Genomic DNA, 21,061 nt, shown 5'->3' with positions numbered 1-21,061 from the left:
AACTGAGAGGCGATGAAATGGATTTCCAACAAAAGGGTGTTGAACCGGAGCACAAAACAGCTTTATACATGGTTTTATTTCTTTTAAATAAATTAAAAGTACCAAAAAATCTAAAGTTGAAAACAAGTGTTTCCTTGTGTACCTTAAATGTACCTTAATTTTATGACAAAACTGAAGACAAACTCACAATAAATCCACCCATTACATCAGTCGGTACAGTGGCATAAGACAACACTTAAAATCGGAGGATTTCGATTACATTGATTTTCTGTTGAACACGATGAAGGCAGTATTTCTAAAGAAAGTGAATGTCATTAGATGCTTCTCCCAAATCTGAATCGACAGGAATTATCCCTTTAGGCTCAAGCTACTTTTTGGCAAAGCTCAGCTTGATTAAAGCCAGCAGAGAAATATAGTGTATTGATAGCAAAAAGGCAGAAGAAATTACAGAAGAAAAGATCAACTTCAGCCCAACAGGCATTTAAAGCAGTGCCGTGATTGCCAGCATTTTAAGATTACATCATATGTTCCCATCTCCCAAGTTAAAATCTGAAATCCGGAAGCATCTCAGAAGAAAACCTCCAGGCTTTTTCTGGCATGAGTACATTACATGAGACACTAAGCCAAGGATATGAATAGCAATGTGACGGGTAATGCTGACATCTGTTGGGTGAAACTGTTAAAGAGGAAATATTTGTTAAACAAAGCACAGAACTTCCTTATTTCAATAACCATGACATGTTTTGCAACAGTAAGTACGGGAAAAAAAAAATCCTCTGTGGCACAAAAGAGAAAGGAGCACAAAGACAGGCTGTATCCCGCAGAGTAATGAGCCATTAAATCTTGCTAAACTTGCACCCAGAAAATGCTGCATTACTTTAAATAAAAGCATTACTCAGCTGGAATTACCATGAGGAAAACAACGGCTGTGTCTTGGCATCACTCAGGCCTAAAACAATGAATAATGAAGCTTTAAGATGTGGCAGAAGAGAGCAAAAGACGTAAATAAACACAGACACTGACAGTACCACCTTCATGACAAACATAACAAATCAATGATACCATCACAGACTCGCACCACCAGACACTCAAACAGCCATGAAACAGGGAAACAATCACTATTTACACCATTTAAGACGTCAAGAACCACAGAGGGAGTCTCCACTTGATTCCGGTTGACCAGGAAGTTAGTGTGTTAACAGACTTGTTCTGTAACTCAAGAGGAACTGACAAACCAGAGGTAAGGCTCACGGCTGAAGTTACACAAAAACACAGCAAACATTCACAACAAAGAGTTTTCTATAACAGGGTGATAAAAACTAGTGATGAATACTTCCAATGAAACATTTTAAAAAACAATGCAGACCTGAAGATAAACCACTCTGCAGCAGAAATTAAGAACTGTTCAGATGGTGCAAACTCAGAAGAAAAGAAAATATAAATAACAGTTAAAATACAATGGATATGTTACCAAATAATTCTATCTTGATATTGTCTGATCAGCTAAAATGCTGCAAATGAATGATTGTCATGGTTTATCTTAAGCTTAAACATTCTTAGTGACACATTTCCATAATTATCCCATTTCAAACCATTTCATGAACAGAGAGTAATTTTCCTTACTTTAGTGTGAGTGAGTCTTTCGTTTAGCATTTACGGATACATAGTGTTTTCCCATTCACACCATTCACTGTTCAGGGTTATTTTGGCATGAGCACCAACAAATAGAAGTGCCAGCTAAGAACGAGGATAACTCTAATCTGGAGGCACAGGTCCTTTGTGTCATCAGAAAGTGCATAGGCATCAGCTCAAACGTCACCCAAGTGCCTCCACATCAAGCAAACCACCGTACTGTGAAGGGACTGAAGATATGACACTTGCTAGAATCGTCCAAGTTCTAATGCAAGTCTTATGTACCTCTAATATGAGAGTTTGTAAAAGGTAGGGTGCAGAACAGCTGCACTGGTCTCCGATAGATGGCAAAATACCAAGTAGGTCATGTTATGCAGTGTCATACAGGTCCAGGTCCTTTGTTGCCAAGAAGCGAGGTTGGGAACTCATCTTGCGCCATGAGAACTCTTAAACCCAATTAGTCCTCGTCTCCTGCCATGAGGAAACCCAGGACGAAGTCGATGGCCTTCTGTCGGTCGTGTGATGTCTGCCTGGACACCAAGTTGGGAGGTGGTCGGATAAGAAGGCTGGCAAATAGGGTAGCTAAAAAACAAGACCGTGGAACAAAAACATTAAAGGCTGGCAGCTGAAACACCATCATCTTACTGCCTGTGAATGAGCTCATGTGACGATAACATTGAATTCATGGTCACAATCTTCTAAAAATAAAAGCAAATTAAGGCAAAAGCATATTTTAAGCTGATGCTTGCAAAAACAAAAATCCATCATGGTCTATAAAAATCCATAATCAGTCATTCAATCTCTTATTCAATATATATATATATATATATATATATATACATATATCCAAAAATAAAGGCAAAGGTCAACAAACAAACTTACATTGTGCTACGCTATGAAATTAACAGACTGATATATGAAACCCTTAACAATTCTTTAATAAGCTCTAAGGTAATATATCTATGTAAACAACAGAAGCTGTCTCTGTCTTACCTATGAGGCTGGCTGTTAGATTGTTATTGTGTGAGTGCTTGAGAAGTTCTTTCAGAAAGGCCATTAAGTAGCGAAACACGTTGCGATGGGCCCGGGGCAACTGGGAGATCAACTGCATGACATCAAAGTGGAAACATGTCGACAATTAATTCAAAATTTAAATAAATATAAAAGGCACTTTTCTGTACAGTGGCATGAAAACAATCTCTGATTCACAGTATAGCAGAAAAAACCTGCACCTGTTTGCAGAGGCGGCTGTCATGGCTGGAGTCCAAGCACCGCTGGTAGAGTTCATAACATACCACTGGCTCTGGTAAGGCCTCTAAGAAGATCAACAGAGCCTCGGCTACAGAGTGGTTACAGCCAGCTACACAAACAGTTAGGGAAGAACAAACATTTGTGGAGTTGAGCGTAGGGCCCATTACCGGATCAGAATGAATACTTGATCGTGTTAGCGACTACAAGTTTTCCATTTGGTCATGTTTGAATTTCATTTCTTACTTTAAGTCAGCAGGTGGCTAGCAAGCTCACTTTAATTTTAACACTTTAGAATTCAACAACATAGTTCGTGTTTTAATTGAAGAAGATGTTCAGTATTCATGTCTGTTTGTGTTGTTTGCTCTTTGGCATTTGACTAAATATACAAGTGGATGTTGGTGAAGTTTGGGCTTGTGAGAATGGCAGCATTAAAGAGGATACGGATGGATTCCGGGATGCTGGTGTCCAGACAGTCGATGATGCTCTGCAGCTCCTCTTGTAGTCCTGGTGTCTGGAACAAGTCCTCCTGGGAGGCAAATGTGGAACATTTAAACCAGCGTTCACGCCTTCTGTGTCCAATTAGTGTCACTATAGTTGGTATTTATTGTGTCATGCACATACAAGTGCTCAGCCCACATGGACTTGTAAAAGACCATAAAAGACCACTGCAGTGGTGATACTTATGTCAGACATGAAGAGAGCTCAAATCACACTGCAAACACTGTTAAAATGTCTCTATAAATAAAATCTGCCTCATGAAAAGTTCTCATCTTAAAACATAGCTCAAAGTTTCTTATAATTATTCACCTTGAATAATTGACTGGAAATTAAACATGTTACTCACTAAATGTGCCCTTGCATCATCATAAGAGCAACAAAACTTGTGTCAACAAAATCTCATACAAACTGTCTGTTCACTTCAGAGACCAATAAGCCTACCAGATTTTATATCCAATGGTGATGTAACCGAATAAAAATACACTGTAGTTGTTTTTCATCAGATAATATGATGCTGATGGTGACAATTTAGGTTTATACCAAACATCACACAATAGTCCATCTGTCTTTACACATTAGAAAAAGATTGCACAGAACATCATAATATGCACTGTAATACCATTTAAAAAAACAACAAGAATCAATCTTAAAAGCTAGAATGTTTCTAAGTTACTAACATCTGCAGCACCCATGCAAAATATCTAATAGTATATCTAACAGTAACATATCTAACAGTATATGCATGTTACATGTACAGTTTATTATTACCCAGTGAAAGCAAGGCATCCGCAGAATGGGCGATTTTAAACTTACAGGACTGAGCGTTCCTTCATAGGCTGAAAAATGATGCTAGATCCCAAATAAATGAAGGATTTAAAAACTCAAATTATCTATCAAATACAGTTTTTGTCAGCTAATTGACATGTCTAGAGATGCATGCTTTCATAGCATTGCATACAATGGATACTGGGATATTCAATTTTTCTGCAATTTTAGACTATTCTATTATTTGTGTGACCACTATATGTGCAATGCTGAGCTTCACTTCTAAAAATGTACTTGTCTGCAAATGGCCTTCTTCACCACTAGTAGCAATTCCTTACAATAAGGTATCATCATGTACACCAAGGCACTTAATGTAAAATACTATTCTGTTCCTCCACATTAATATATTAGAAAACAGATGTTTTTTGCCCAAGCATTTTAATCGTTTACATAAAGTGATATAGTGACATAAAGTACATAAAGAAATAAACTACATCCCTCATTTTCACAGTTCAGCAGTTCTGGCTCTTCTCAATATTAAACACCGTTTAATGCAGCTTCTCACCTGATCACAGGACTTGGTAAAGAGGTGGTTGACCAGAATCCAGACCTCCTTGGGGATCTTCAGAGGTTTGTCCTCAGTGCTCGCCCCATCCACCATCAGGAAGCTCACCTTTGACTTTTCCTGGTCGGAGGAAATCACAATGAGCTTGTATCTTATTCTGTGGATTAACATGTCATGACCTGTCATTAATTTCTTATTTAATAATTACAGTTAAAACTTTTCTGAACTCATAACACCATACAGAACGATTTACGCTGCTTTAATTAAGTGCAACAGAGCATACTACAATGACTGCACATGAAACATCTGATCAATTAGTAATTGAGTACGAGCAGCAGCGAGGTTAAAATAATCTCAAAGGTCTGGAGACTTAACGGGGAGCCATTTTACTCATATCCAAAGGAAGTGAATATCACATTCCTTTTGTCTCTGCAAATGGATCTTCGAGGCTCACAAGAGACTTCCAAAAATAACCACAGCTACGGAGGCTGCACATAAAGGCGGGGGAAACTGGAGAGGGTCTTTAATGAGGGGGGTGATGACGCTAACATGCAGAACTAATGTGATACTCTGTAAAATGCTTTACCACAAAAGCCTCTACTGTGATCCTTAAGGATGTTTATAGTGTAGTAAATCTGACAGAGACTGAAGTCTCAGATGGCTGTAACATAAAATATATCAAATTGCTAAACTGCACAGAAATTGGGCCAGATTTTTAGTCCAAGTGGCTTTCTGATTATTCATGCAGCCAATGACTCTTACTGATCAGTAGCTAGTTATTAAAGGAAGGAGGAAGTTTTTCATTAGGATTTATATGGATGTCTAAGCTTTAGCTGATCAGGCCTTTGTCATTAGCTTTAATCATGTGTGTGAGCACACTGTGCAGTGAGGGTGACCTGCTGTGAAATGAGACTTAGTGTGTGTCTAACTTTTAGCAGACTGGCGTATCCTCCTTCCCCTCAATGGCCCATGTCAGATTTAATGCGTGACTGATCCAGGCTCAGAGATTATACCAAGCTAACTAAGGCATGGTCCAGTCTGTGACGGCCTGTGGATTACAAACTGCTGCCTGTGTCAGCTTTCTAAAACATGAAGCTAGTATGAGTATGATTCACTTTCAGATTAGCTTTTACAGCCTAAACTGCAGTATTGACATACAAAACAACAGCTGAGTAAAACAGCTACTGGTTTGAGCTACTCAAGCAAATTACATATCAGGTTCTTTGATAGTAGGCTGCAAATAACATTTTTACTATCAGTTAATCTGTGAAATTAATCAATGTCAATTAAACATTAAAAAAAATGGCGGAAAATTTCCTTCACGATTTGCCAGAGCTCAAGAAGACATCCTACAATTGGTTCTTTGTCCAGTCAACACATCAAATGGTAAATTCTCAAGCTGCAAATAACAGCTACTAGAGTTAAGTATCATCAGCTTAAAACATAAAATTAGTAGTTTGGACCACAAAACGCCCAGAATAAGTTCACATGGCCATAGATGCTTCTTTTGTCCAAACAATGATTTGAAACTATACATTATAAAAAGCTTTAGAAGTGTTCACATGTCAGAGGCTGGCCACTGTAATTTCTTTCTTTTCAATCATCCAATCAAACTGACACATTGCTGTAGCTCATTAAAGTACCTCAATTGTATTGTTGTCCTACAGCATGTGAAATCTTTAAGTTACACATTGCCAAGATGTAATTCGGATCATTTTCGACATCACATCCCTACATGACTGATTGTGAAAACACTTGAACTACTTTCTCTTTATGACATGAACAACTGAGGAAGGTCAGTGTGTCATAAAGCAGATAGCCAATCAAAGTAGTCGTATATTCAAGGTGATATTGACCCTGATGTGACTAATAGCTGATCAGAATATTTTACCTTTTCCATGTAGCTGTCCTCTCCCTGAGCAAGAAGTCAGCCCACAACCACAGTGAAGAGTTGGAAAGGAATGATCAAGGCAAGCAGAGGCGATGGAGGGAAACAAGGAAGAAAGAACAAAGTAGACAGAAGTACTATGCACCACAGAATCAGAGGAGTTGATTATGGATAGTTCTTGCAGTAATCATTTGATCAAATCACCAGGCCAGTAGGAAAATGGAACAGTTTAAGCAGAAATAAAGGAGTACTGAATGATAGCAAGACTATAATCCAAAGTCATATGAGATTAGGTCAAATAACATTATGGAAACAGACAGTGGTGATCATGTTAGGACCAGAGGACTCTATTTATAAGAAATAGGCTAAAGTGGGTCGAACCTGAGTCAGTCTTCCCTGTTCTTTAGGAGCTCCCTTGTTTTTGCCACTTCCTCGTTCCCTTGGCCCCTCATGGCCAGAAATACGCATGTTGAGACATTTTAGACTTTCCAAATTTAGCTCTCTATGTGACTGAGTTTACCCTGAGGGAGAACAAGCCCTCACGTGCCCCCACTCCAGTGTCAAGTAGTGAACAGTTTTAAAGTGAGGAGCAGCAATGACATTATAATCTGAGCTAAGCTGGTTTGTGCAGAGGAAGTTTTACGTTTCACACCAAACCATTTCAACCAATTTGTGCCTGTTCATTAATCCTGTCGCTTTTCATTGATCTGATCACATTTTCGTTTTTATGACTGCTGGACGGCCTCTCCCTCACCAGGTCAATGAGTTTGGTGATGGGAATCTCTCTGATGGGCTTCTTCATGCGGCACAGAGTCTCCAGCGAGGTGCCAAAGCAGCTGGGCATGTATTTGCCAGAAATGGTTATGAAGTAGTCCTTGCCACGGTCCAGATGGAGCACCAGAATGTCTTCTATGGAGTCTTCTCCAGAGTTCAGCAGCGTGACGGAGTCTTTACTGACATACACCTCCAGATAGATCTCCAGAGTCTCATCTGTTCAAGAACATACGACACGGTTCAGATTATTGCAAGCTAAAGGAAATTTTATACTCTTGTGAGGGAACATTTCTAAAACGTGCCTCACTTGATCTATTATCTCTTGTATGGAGTACCACTCATCTAATTTTCCCTACATTTGCCTTACTATGTTTGCAAATGAGAGTAGAAATATTAATGAACCTGAGGTGGGCATTAAACACACTGAGAAAGCAATCAGACAAGATTTTTGTGCTTTTCAGTTATCTATACTGTAAATTAATGACACAAAACATAACACAAATGAGAGCTCCCCAATTTGAAACTCTTCATTTCGAGTGTGAACCAGGTAGTTTCCATTTGGACATCAGAATAGGCTGTAATACTCCACAATACTCAAACTAACACTATAATAGTGGCAAATCTGAGATATTTACAAACAAAAATGATACTCTTATTTTCTTATAAATTACTAAAACACCACATGATCACAGGCTTTACAGTTTGAGGTAATAAGCGTCAAAGGAAATTAAAAGGATAAGGATGTTATTAGGATCAAAGGGACTCACTGGGCTCCAAGAATCCATCACTTGGCTCGGCACGCAGCCAAGGCTTGCAGTACTGCGAGTCACTGAGTTTGGGGATGAAGGCAAAGTGACAAGGTACCTGCCCGTCATTTTTTATTAGGAAGCGCTCCTTTTGAAGCTGCCGGAATTTTACATTCTCAAATGTAAACTGTAGAGCAAGCAAAAAGAAGAAACATGATTCAAGTAACTAATCAACACATTTTAGGAGAAATAGCAGCAGGGCAATGTTTTTGACAAAGCTTTCACTGACTTACTGTCACTGATGAGGAAATATAATATTAGCATAATAAAAATTTGAGTATTACTACCTCTCTCCTGCTCAGGGATACAGATGGAAGGAAGTCGTTCTCCATTCTATCCATTGCACGAACAATCTCCTCAAACACTTTTTTGTGGCGCTGCTCATCGACCACCTTCACCTGTTACCCAAACACTCATTCATTTAATACAAGTGTTTTTACTTTTTTTATTTATTTATTTTTTTTTACATATGTCAAATTTGATGCTTTGTGTAAAACTCACACATACTGCTACAATAAATAACATCGCAAAGGCTAAACCAGTCAGCTTGAGGTATTTGATTTGGCCACTCAGATTCTTACCCCTATATCGAAGAGGGAGCTGACAGGCTTGTGGTCACTGGTTTTCAGCTCCATGTGACTTCGGTATTTTAGCTGCTGAACATTGTTGCCCCTCCACAGGATTCTATCACACCAAGCCGGGACACGGCACTTCCCACTGCAGGAAACAGACGCAGTTTCAGAAGCAAACTCAGAGATTGCATATTAGACAAAAACACAGTACTGCTGACTGCGCGGTAGTGTAACAATAAGGCAGGAAAACATTTTCACACAAGCAAATCTTTATCAGGATCCTAAAGATGAAAACTGAAGCTGTGGTCAACCTGACAATGGCAATACAAATTCTGGAGTAAGCTTGCGTATTCATTTTTTAGAGGAAAGATTCAACACAAGGACTTGTTTTTACCTTGAGTCCCATCGATCCGTTTTGGGGTCGTACTTGTACGTGGGAATGAAGTTAATGTCTCCTTCCATGAAGTCTGTGAAGGCTCGCTTTGTCTGCCTCTGAATGTTCAGCTACACATTACAAAAGAAAACACTGTCAAGTACTATTTGGGGAAAGTGAGTAAAAACAGGCTCTTTAATTACTGTCAATCATTTAATCAATTTAATACTTCATAGCATGTGGCAATCCTAAAAACATGAAATAATTATGTCCTAGTTCTTTTTATTTATTTAATATTTTTCTTTTTACGCTAGCCTTTCCTGTCAAGTCCACATCTGACAGTTGCAAGTGCAGTTAATTTTCTACAAAGCACTTACAAAGCATACTTTATTTATGACATGAAAGGGTCACTTTGGTAGAACAGAAATTGTGAAGGGGCCATTATCTGTACCTAATAATAAGAGCTGCCGGTAAGCTTTCTCTCTGCTGTTAGTCATCAGTACGCAGTAATTAAGCTTACCTGATCATACTCCTGGAGCTTCTTTAGTTCATTTTGAGCAATGAGCTGTTTCACCTCAGAAGCTTCATTTATAAACAGGCGATAGTTTAAGTCTCCGAGCCAGATTACTACACTGAAACACACAAGGAAAAGGAGAAAACTTTAAACAACTGAAGTACAGCAGCATCTGTGTAGTGAATATGATTATTCTCACAAAAACAAAATTTCAGTCAAAGAGATTCATTGTGCTTGGCATACAGTATGTGCAAGGAAAGAAAACCAAGTCAAATTGTTACGTCATAATACTTCTGTGTTGCATAGAACATGGTATTACAGAAAACAGGAAATGTTGGTAGGCAACATGAAGAAAACAGAAGGGACAAAAAAAAAAAAGAGTTACAATGGTGAACACAACCTCAGGCTGATGATATTAAACAGCCAATGACAGTGAAGTCCAACATTAAATCAAAGCCACGTTGTCAGTCTGCACATGAGCGACTAAAAAACTCACTCGTGCTTGACGATACTGAGGGGGGGGTGGTCCAGTAAGTGGAAGGTCATGCGGGCACATATGTCTTTATAATCCTGATTGCGGCGCTCAAAGTCTTCCACGTGTGCTGCTAGGTGGGAGTTGACGATGCAGAAGCTCGTGTTGTGGAAAACAAACCTCACCGCTACACCTCCTTTGTTTCCCTGAAACACAAATAAAACATCTATATGATCGAGCACAATTGATAACAGAAGAGGAAGACAGGAAAGAGGAGGAAAAAAAACAAACATCCAAACTGCACTGACCAGGTGCCAATATCCAAAATGGGCAATAAAAAAGGGACGACAGCAGGTGGAGCAGAGGGAGCACAAGAAACCGGAAAAAAGAAACTCAAAATCAAAACCGAACACACGGGAATAGTCACATTGCCGTACATCAGAGGCACAACTGAACGTATCCAGAGGGCCATGAAAAAACATATCAGCATTTCGGTCAAACCTTTTAAAAATCTTAGACAACTCCTGGTACACCCAAAGGACAAAATCAACATATATATATATACACACATACATGTATATGAGATTCCATGCCATTCTTGCAATAAAACATACATTGGGGAGACAGGACGTCGTTTCATCATACGAAAGACAGAATATCAAAAAGAACGTGAAAAGGAAACGGCAAAAAGACAAACGATCAATAAAAGAACAGGCACTACAACAATACATGAAATCAGCGATCACGGACCATTCCAAACGAGAGAACCATATTATGAATTGGGAGAAGGCCAAAATCATCTGCACGGAAGCAAACAGACACCAACGTTGGATAACGGAGTGCAGTGGAGATCAGGAAACGGGCCGAAACGGTCATGAACCGGGATGAGGGGGTCTTCCTACTTTCACACACATGGAGCGACATCCTCCAGCAGCGAGGGGCGGTGTCGACCTGTCAGAATTTGACAGGTTGACGCTGCCCAGTGAACATCAGCTGGTTTTTAACCGCGTCACACCTCTGACGAAGACGGAAGGCTCCGTCGAAACATGTCAGGTATAACTTTGACAAAATTACGTGTCTGATCACAGAAAAAAGGTTAAAAACAAATAAAACAGGTACTTATTCCTATACCAGAAAATACATGCAGGGACAAGATTAATGGAAACTGCACATAACATGTTTATAATTCAAACAGAGGTCCAATATTATGTGACCGCAGTTAAAAACATAAAAGAAGGAAGAAGTTAAGGTTGTTAGCTAAAGTGTTTCTTCACAGATTTAGTACAATTTAATTAAAAGCATAAAACCAGTAAGAAACAATCAAATAGTATTTGCTACAGGTGTAGACATACACATTTTTAAAAAGCCTCTCAACACTGAGTTAAACATTTTATAAATTTGTCATGATTTCTGCATATTTGAATGACAAAAAAAAGCATGACTCGTATAGCTTATTATTGTCGATCACTGTGTAATTTGTGTTTAAGGCAGTTGTTTGGACAAACCATTTTTCCCATGATTCCTGTCCCCACGTGCTCTGCAGCCACTTCTTTTATGTGACTCTTGTGTATCTTTTTGACAAAGACCACAAGCATCATCCCAACTAGTCGTATGATCCGAACCTGTAGATGTAAAAGAGCAAGTTTGTACTTTTACCAGTGTGTCCACCAAACATGGTAGTTCCAAATATATTTGCAAAGTTAGACTGTGTATTCCTAGTTAATTGCATCTTTAAACAACATTACTTTTTTATGTACACAACCTTAAGCTTTTACTTGTTAGCAAACATGCCCAATTCATCTTTCATTAAGTTTTTCCCTACTCACCTTCTTGTACTTGGCCTTTGAATGCAAGCTCCTCTCCACAGCTTCCACCCACAGCTGCTCCTTAGATGAGTCCATGTAGAAGAAAGCTTCAGTGCTCAGGTCCAATTCTTGAAAACTAGAGCCATAGAACAAGTCATCATACTGGATTGCGTTCAAGCATGAGGCAACATGTAGTACTTAATGGTCAGAAAAGTACTGAATCATTAATTCTTGCTGACCCAAGAGCGTAAATATCAGGAGGTTCAGGGTCACAGCCGAGCCATGATTCAAGGCTGCTGTCTGGAGGCTGGCCGTTTACATTCCATGTACCTGTGAAAAACCTAAGAAACAACATACAGTTTACGGTGGGTCACAGCAGAAGCAGCACTCTTTAGCCTTTTTATGAAATCATACTTTACCATACATTCCAAATAATCAACAGAATACACCGAATTAAAGAGCTCCTCTTACTTGAAGGGCCGGATGTCCACATACTCGTTCTCCTTCTTCCCCAAGCGGTGTTTGATGAGGTATTCTCTTTGTCCCGCCTGGCTGGAAAACATGGCCTGTCTCATGCTGTTGGTGGTGGGACTGTCACACCAAGACGGTGGCCTGTCCAAGCGGTCAAACCCTGACCTAAAACTACTGCAACGAATAAAGCAGGAATAATTTAACACCAGCAACATTACTGACAGATTCCACATTAGGAAACTGAGCCTCTTGACATCAGTTATTAAAAGAAAGTTCCATATATATATATATATATATATATGTAAAGCATACTTCACCATGACAGTAGTTTTTAGTAAGTCAGACATAATGGGAGGCCAACTTACTCTGGCTTGGTGTTAGTGATTAAGGAGTTGTCTTTGGGCTGTAAGGAGACAGCTCTGTCTTTAGGGACCGGTGCAGGAGGCAGAGGATTGGTTGGAGTGAAGGAGGCCTTGCGAGGAGGTAGAGGAGGAACTGGTGGAGGCTCCCGGGACGCTACTATACGATTCTGGTGATTCTTCTTTTCTTCCACTTTGAGAGCGTGATTGAAGTTTTCCTCAAAGCCAAAGTCTGAGGCGAGTGATTGAACTGGATCTTTAGAAACAGGATTCAGATTATTTAAAACAGAACTAATTGAAAACAACTGATATAGTTATGTTTAGGACTTTGTTTTCACATCAGCTTTGCATTATGCACAGTACTGTATTGGTCTATTACCTGCATTATTCTGATTTGTTGAAGTGCTGTTGTTGAGGTTGGGAGGCAGTGCACCGGTAGGTTTGGGAAGGTTGACTCCAGATCCAGCGTTAGTTGTCTTGGTTGCTCTTTGTGGTGGGATTGGGACTGGACCTCTCTGGGCTGAGGGTGCGAGGGGCTCCATTGCTTTGGGTTTGGTGGGTTTGGACTTAACTGTGAAAAGCACACACAATGATCAACATGCTTGCTCAATTTGTATGTCACATATGGCGGTTATCGTAAGACATGAAAAAGTAAATATTCAGAAACAATCAATGAACATGAAACAACTTGCTCAGGAAAAAACGCCATTGTGTAGTTATGCTAGCTTCATATTTTAAGTAAAAACAGCAATTTACATACAGTTTCAACAGGCCTCACTAAATATAATGAAAAACACAAATAAAAATTATCCAACACCCAAAGAGCAAAGTTGTTATTACAGGAAGAAGAGGAAACCAGCTAAAATGTGGGCTATGATAAGACTGAAGAGGGCACAGATCCACTTGCTGCTGTTACAACAAGATGATACAAGCATTAACTAGTACATAAAAGCAAACGGTACTAGCAGCTGTCAAACTGGATGAACAAGTTAAAAGTAAAACAATTATTGGTAAAAATTATGTCATCCCTCCTGGAAGCTGGTTACTGAGCTGGCATCCAGAACATGCATTTAAAAGCTGCAAAATTTTGAGGCAACCTAATAGCATGTTTAGGGCAAATGCTGCAGATGAGTCTATGTTGCATTAAAAACAAAGCAAAATAAAAATACAGATTGTTGTTTTTGTGAAAACAAACTGTATCCCGATAAATAACTACACTGTACAGTGTCAAAGGCTACACAGTACTCTCAGAATATTTTTTTAAAAATCAAGCAAAAAAGCACAAATAAAACACACAGGCCCTGCTGCAGTAGTGCATACATCTCCATTCTAAATGTACTAAAGTTGGTGACCTAATCAGACACATAACTGCAAACACAATAATCTCACCGTTTTCCACCAAAAGGTAGCCAGTAGTTCAACAACAGCATGCATCCGGTTTCCCAAAAGCAGTGTGTGACACTCTTATTTGCAAATGCCAATTAAGGTGTCCATATAATTCACAGAAATCGCTAATCTTTGTGCAGGATTGTATTATCTCCTTATGTCTGGCAGCATGCACAGTGTGGTGCAAACCAGTAAGAGCAGAAGGACTTCAGCAGTGTTTCCCCTCCCATATAACCGACAAGGCGGGCCGCCTCACCGGTATAGGCCACGGCCTCATTAAAATTCTGCCGACATTGCTGCCTCATTGGTCCGCGGCAAAAAAAACAAAAAACAAAGTGCAGTGCAAAACCCGCCGGACCGACGAGACCGTCCCTGGGGGGGTGCGCGGCTGCGGCGGAGACGGTGGAAACGGCCCAATAGTATATATAATTCCTTCCTCCGACCTCCGACCGACCGACCGCCCCCCCATCAACAACTTTCAGCTGAAAGTGACCACACCACCTCACAGCCATTTCAACCCAGGGGAAACACTGCTTCAGTCAGTTTAAATAAACACATAACACACCCTACTCCTGTAATATACAATTCCTTGTGTTCCAATGGCTAACTTCGAAAGGCAGCATCACTCCGACACTGACTCATCCCGTATTCCAGTCTGTCACCATAAAACATTTTCCTATTCCACTGCTGGTAGATAATGAATATAAAAGTAGTATAGGTAGTACATACAGCCAAATACTTGCCCCGCTACAGCTTATGTTGTTTCCTTTTCTCAACTAACTTCAAACACAAAGAAATTCATTCTACTCTGCATGATTTTTTTTTTCACAGCATGCTGCTCCTTGCACTCCCTGCCAGCTATATCTTAAAAATTGCCACTAAAATACAAATGGAAATATTCAGTTACAAAGCCAAAACATAAACGGAAGAGTGAAATCAGAAACATGCAAGCTGAAGTCCTTTTGGGCTGCATTCACGAAGATGGGCCGGCACCTTTATAGGCGGATCTGATTTCAAAAATGGAAGCCAAAGTATCTTTCCACCAATGTGTGTGTGGCATGAATACACAGGAAATCAGGAAGAGGTGTAATCCACCCTTAGTAAATAAATGTTAGATGAGTGATTAAATAATTAATCATCCCACCACTTTAGACTACTGACAGACAAGGGAGTCTTACCTTGTTGCTGTGCGCTCTTCACCTGGGCAAAGAAAGTCTGAGTCCGATCATCATCCTGGAGTTCCAACAGCAGCTCTGGCACTTTTTCTCCTTTGATTCGTATCCTAACACAGGCTTGAGAAGGGCAAAGACAACACACACACGTTGGACACCATCAGACTCTGCAAACACGTAAGAAATGCAGACTGTCCAGGAAACAAAGCAAAGCGATTTAACAGTGAACCAATTCAGCATTCTTTCACAAAGTCCTGGCAACTCATGACCACAGTGTGTTACTAAAGAAAGACATTTAGCTGCAGGCATGCTCTAAAAATGTAGTAAGGCTGGATAGGGGCTTTGGAGCAAAGGTTAAAAAAGTACTTACAATCTACTGAGAAATCAATAAGAAGGGCTTCTTCAGCTTCTGAAACAAGACAGGGAAAAAAGGGTGTATACAGTGCAGTTCAAAGGTCTGTAGTTCCAGTAACCAGGTGGTGTTGTAAAGTATTTTAACAGGCGTTAGTTGTGTTGATTTTTAAATGTTCTCTTTCAGGAAAAAGGAAATGCACTCTGGACTTTTACTTTATCACCACCGCTGTAACACTGAGTAAACCGCAACAATACTATGTAGTAAGAATGTGAGGTCTGACCGCCACAGGCTGCATCTATTGGACAGGAATCACAAACATCTTAAGGAAGAATACAAAGTATTCAACAAAAGTTTGTAACAGCTGGTGGCATAATCATTTGATTATACTGAGCAAACAGAAAACAGGTAATAGTATGATAAAGAAAACAAGTAAAGTCACATACCTCGCAAAATTTCAAAATTACCATTGATTGGTATGGACAACTGAGCCACTGGACGAGACACAACAGCATCAGGGGTGGCCAAAACACCCAATCTGGATGAGAACAGCACAGACTACCACTTAAAATATGCAGTTTAATTTAGATATTTTTTAAGCTTATCAATAAAACCAAATCTAAAACACAAAAGCATATACAGACAAGCTGCAGCAATTTCTTTTTCCTCAGCTCAACAGCCTTTCTCTTGCAATTACAAAGCGTTTTCATGCACTGCATTTCATATGAAAATATTAGAACATCTGAACATTTGAGCCATAATGTGGGTATATGTATTATTGGGATTAGATCATGATCACTGAGTGATTAAAACAAAAAAAATTAAGATTCTCAAAGAAAATCTAAAGCACATGCACACATGCAGAACTTTAATTTAATATGCAGTTGCTTTAGTTGAACAAGCAAACAGTGACACAAAACCAAGCATTGTGCTTTATCAAGTCTTGCTGACAAAAACTCACTGTCGCAACATGAAGCATAGTAAGAAGAGCTCAGCTTTGTGTCTTTAAATGGTCAGCATACAGCTTCAAATGTGAAATGTGGGTTAATGTAGGCGGGGTCATGTTTCACTCTCTAACAATGGCTGACTAACAGTCCAGGTCAAAGCAGCACTTTGGGCACTGCCCACGCTTCCCCTCCACTTCACAATAAGTCTGATTACAGCTTAGGAGAGGAAAATGATTCAGCCCTGCGGGACTTCATGTGTCAGAGGCTCTTGTGGTTCCCTGGAAGCTCTGATATGAAAAGCTACATAACTTCTAACAACAGACAACATCTCATCCTTCTCACGGGGATGGATGAAACAATGCAAGCACTTTACAATATAGTAGCCCACAAATGTGGTGAAAGCTCAGGAAGATTGTGTTATTCATATCAGATATGTGCTTCAATTTGCTGTTTATTTTTGAGGCTGTACAGTTCCTATTATACATCCTCTTTTGAACCTCTTTCAACTATAAAAAATAAACCTTATTAAAACTGCCATATGGTACTGGTGCACAAATTGTGACCAAAACAACTGTTTTAGAAATCAACAACTGCCAAACACAAAGCAATAAATTGGCACAGAATACAGATAGTGATAAATTATTTCCTTATCAAACGTTCACTCAAAAACACTTTACAGGATGTTTGCTTAACAACACAAACGTGATTCAAAATGAGTTCAAACAAACAGGGCTGTTGTATTGTAATGTGCTGATATTTATGCTCACCCTGTAAAAACAATATTTTGATGATCTTTAAAAAAATCATTCAACAAATGTCAGCACTAACAGTTTAGCTAGAATAAATTATTGGTAATAAAACCCTCTCGCTAACTAGCTTCTCTCCAAACCTCTTTTCCCCCTCAGGACTGCTCCTCAGTTTAACACTTGAGGTTTTAATACAATCAGCCGATCTGGCTTGTGTTGCCATGTGAGCCTCATTACAGTCGAGGACGAAGTGAAGGCAGAATTCCTTCACGTAATCGGCAATGAGCTGGCTGCTGGTCAGACTAACTGGTTCCTAACACAAGCTGCACTTATGATGTAACGTACCCTCGACTGTCGCCCTCTACAACCACCAACACGGGTCAGGTTTTGTGCATGTGACTTTCAATTAAATCTCAGCAAATCTGACAGTGGAGCAGGGTGGCATGACTACAGAGAGCATGGCGTCCATATCACCACAGCTCCATGGGAAACGCTGTTGTCTAGTATCCTTCCTGACCTCCAAGGAGGAGGTCAGTGAAGTCACGGATACCTGCAGCAACCAACTTCAGTCTGTTGGGCTGTCAGATACTGAAAATTAGTTGCAGGTTCTCAATTATTCTGCACTCAAGAGAAAAAACGTTGCCTTTTCACCTGAAAAATCCCAACCTCTGACTTATTTTTTTGGTTTATAAACGTATGACTTAGTCACAGACATGTTCAAACTCGTTTATTCAATATGACAACTCTACTATCTGCACCATCTCATATCAGACAGGTCTCCCAGAGCCCTCTCGCTGAGGTTTCCTGGCCGACACGCAGCCATTGTAAAAAAGGTGATAAGTCCGTCCAAGAACCGAAAAGCAGAACCGAAAGTAAATATTTTCTATGGGTACCAGGTACCCGCCGTTTTTGATTCGGTTCCTACTTAGAACCGAATTTCGATATCCAACCCTACTCATATATTGTCCAGTGTGACAATATTGTGAGATGCACCTTTCTGATAGAACAGGCTGTATTTTGAACCATACTGACATAAGTTTATGAGAATGTTTAAAGCCAAACTTGGTTGACAAAGCAGCACAGATATTCTGTGTAGGTTACCTGATGACAGAAAAAGCTACAAAACAGCTCCCAAATACACAGACTGCCCACAAATGCAGGTCAGACACTAAAGACACACCACCACCACCAGGAGTATACCCTAAAATAAAGACAAAAACTTGAATTTTATCAGAATACAGCAAACTCTAAAGGGAGTAGATGCTGCAGAAACATAAACACGGTCTGTGCCATCTCTCTACATTTATCTACTGCCTGACAAAAGAACACATGTTTTCAGTCATTACATTTTCTGATACTTACATAAACTCTCCACTGCGCTCAATTAGTGACAGTAGTCTGGGCTCCTTCTGGCCAGACCTCAGCTCCTGACCTCTTACAGTGTGAGCAGCACAATCAAGGAATTATTGTGACTGAGGATGAGAAAGGCACTTGGACATCACAACTACTGAGCTGTAATTATAATCCAAGGCTGTATCCAGTGTTAAATCGTGTTGGTTAGACTGAAGACAATCAGAGGTGATGATCTGTATTGGGAGAGGCCATGCTAATTGAAAATTAGAAGGCAAATTAATGCGGCAAATGACAAGTCATAAGGGAGTGAAAGAAGAGAGAAAGAGTTTGTTGTTGGCAGCCATTGCAGCCCACTCAAATTGAAGCATGGCTCATGTTATTCTGTTAAACAAGCGAGTTTAATAATGTTAGTTAGATGCGACTGGTCACAAATTCGCATCATTAGTTGTGAACTGGACCAAGAGTCGGCTGTAGCTCTATCATAATGTGGTAATTAAACTCCTTAAGAGTTAACCAGCAAGCTACTAAATATGGTTAACGTTAATGAGTTGTGTTATATATTAAGTTAGCCAAAACGCTGTCGTTACCTGAGATTCAGAACCACTGAAAGCTAACGTTAGCTAACTAGCTAAAGCAAACTAAAAAAAAATAAAAAATCCAAAACATAATTCAAAAAGGATATTGCCAAGCATTCCTCGCCGCATATCCCCAAAGAGGGCTCCATTCTTACCGAGAGAACATAAATATTAGTTTATCATTGGCGAGTAGACTTTATGTCGGTTCGGTCCAGACGTTGCAGGCAGAGAAAGTTAAATCCCCACCCGGCGCGGCGGCCTCCTTCCGGGCAGCTGTACAGCCGTCGGTTGCTAATGCTAACCGCTTGTTAGCCAGCTGTTGTTGTTGTTCCTGGAAGGTGGCACAAATCTTTAGCAGAGCCCGGGAGTCAAAAAAATACTGCGGTTAGTGTCCACCACTCTGTCGAAAACCTTAAAATATCCGCCGTTTCGTGTGTCCTGCTCGGACTACATAACATTAGCGGGCAGTAAGTGGCAGATTTAGCTAGTTACGGTATGGGAGAGAGTTTGCTATGTGGACTCCCTGCTCAGTCTGTCCCTCTCTGCTCAGATATTAGGCAACTCGGCTTCATCGTGTTGTTTTTTTTAACTGCAGCTTCCAACTATTTTAAGGTGCATAACGCCACCTTCTGGCCCGGAGTGAGAACCAGAGGGACAGCAGCCCGTGGAATAAAATGGAAGAAGCCCTGCTACATCATGAGGTAAACTTTTATTATTTTCTCATCAAACTTACTTTCAAGCTTCAACACATGATTTTTGTGGCTTCTAGCTGACATTCCCTAGTATATTAACTAGACTAATGGTGTCAAACTCATTTTAGTTTAGCCCAGTTTGATCTCAAGTGGGCCCAGTAAAATCTCAGTATAATAACCTATAAATACAAAAGACAACTCTCAATTTCCCCTTTGTTTTAGTGCAAAAAAGTGCATTCTGAAAATGTGAACATTTAAGGAAATGTTCACATTCCTTCAATGTTTTACATAAAAATAGTTTTACATAAAATTATGAACAACCTGAAATTTCTGAAGAAAAATAAGTGAAATTATAACAATATTGTGCCTAATTTTATCATTTACACACTACAACTTAGTGTATCTAGAATGCAACAGTATTTTGCTTTTTGATCCAAACAACTTGTCAAGATCTAAAAATTATTTGTAATTTATAGGTTTACATATTTACAATTTGCGGTTGATGTCTTCTCTGTAATTTTTACACTTTGCAAAGTTGTCCCACATGACACCCCTGACATAGAGATTCTACTAAAATACAGGAACTATTTTTGCTGAAAACTGCTCCCCCTAACTCATTCATACTAATAAATTACATGATTAACAAAAATGCATCCAGACCTCCAATGTGTCACATGATATACCCGAAGGAATTTGAGATTATTATTGGGAAAATAAATCAAATTTAAGCAAAGATTTTGAAAACATTGCGTGCAGGTACACTACAGTGGGAATAATCATGATACTTTAAAGTGCCATTGAATGCACTTTAAGTAAAAGGAACATGCAATCACTTTGCAAATAATTATTATAATAAAAATACCCCTGAATGATGAGCTTAAATATCTTCACAACACAACTCAAGGCATAACACTTTTGAGATTGTGGCCCCTTCTTTTCTTAGACTCGTAGTACAATAGGTAACGGTAACAGCAGGTTATAATATATACATATATTGCTTGTTGATGCTCATATGTCCCTGTAGCATGACTTTAACTCGGTCTGTACTTGATTGCATGTCATGTGATGCACTGTGCTTTGAAATTTTTAACCA

The 21,061-nt window shown here is 39.5% G+C and overlaps 1 protein-coding gene across 3 annotated transcripts; it reads right to left on the bottom strand.

Annotated features, from left to right (window-relative positions):
• Positions 1 to 57: 57 nt before the first annotated feature.
• On the bottom strand, positions 58 to 19,850 carry ocrl (OCRL inositol polyphosphate-5-phosphatase). Of its 3 annotated transcripts, XM_022214527.2 has the most exons (24): positions 19,384 to 19,849; positions 18,711 to 18,790; positions 16,102 to 16,193; positions 15,674 to 15,712; positions 15,310 to 15,423; positions 13,125 to 13,316; positions 12,752 to 13,001; positions 12,387 to 12,560; positions 12,155 to 12,256; positions 11,937 to 12,051; positions 11,616 to 11,732; positions 10,135 to 10,316; positions 9,645 to 9,756; positions 9,146 to 9,255; positions 8,761 to 8,896; positions 8,467 to 8,577; positions 8,141 to 8,306; positions 7,354 to 7,589; positions 6,603 to 6,626; positions 4,712 to 4,831; positions 3,325 to 3,409; positions 2,865 to 2,992; positions 2,626 to 2,737; positions 58 to 2,214 (listed from the first exon to the last, which is right to left on the bottom strand). In XM_022214527.2, the coding sequence occupies exons 1-24, from the start codon at positions 19,423 to 19,425 to the stop codon at positions 2,090 to 2,092; spliced, it is 2,964 nt and encodes a 987-aa protein (XP_022070219.1). In that variant the 5' UTR covers positions 19,426 to 19,849; the 3' UTR covers positions 58 to 2,089. The 3 variants fall into 3 exon arrangements, with proteins under 3 accessions (XP_022070219.1, XP_022070228.1, XP_022070237.1); XM_022214536.2 differs by lacking the exon at positions 6,603 to 6,626 and having other exon boundaries at positions 19,384 to 19,850; XM_022214545.2 differs by lacking the exon at positions 18,711 to 18,790 and having other exon boundaries at positions 19,432 to 19,849.
• Positions 19,851 to 21,061: the final 1,211 nt, after the last annotated feature.

This window comes from Acanthochromis polyacanthus, chromosome 10 (assembly GCF_021347895.1).
Source record: "Acanthochromis polyacanthus isolate Apoly-LR-REF ecotype Palm Island chromosome 10, KAUST_Apoly_ChrSc, whole genome shotgun sequence".
NCBI lineage: Eukaryota > Metazoa > Chordata > Actinopteri > Pomacentridae > Acanthochromis > Acanthochromis polyacanthus.
The sequence above is the reverse complement of the archived record's forward strand: the minus strand, read 5'-3'. Positions and strand labels throughout refer to the sequence as shown.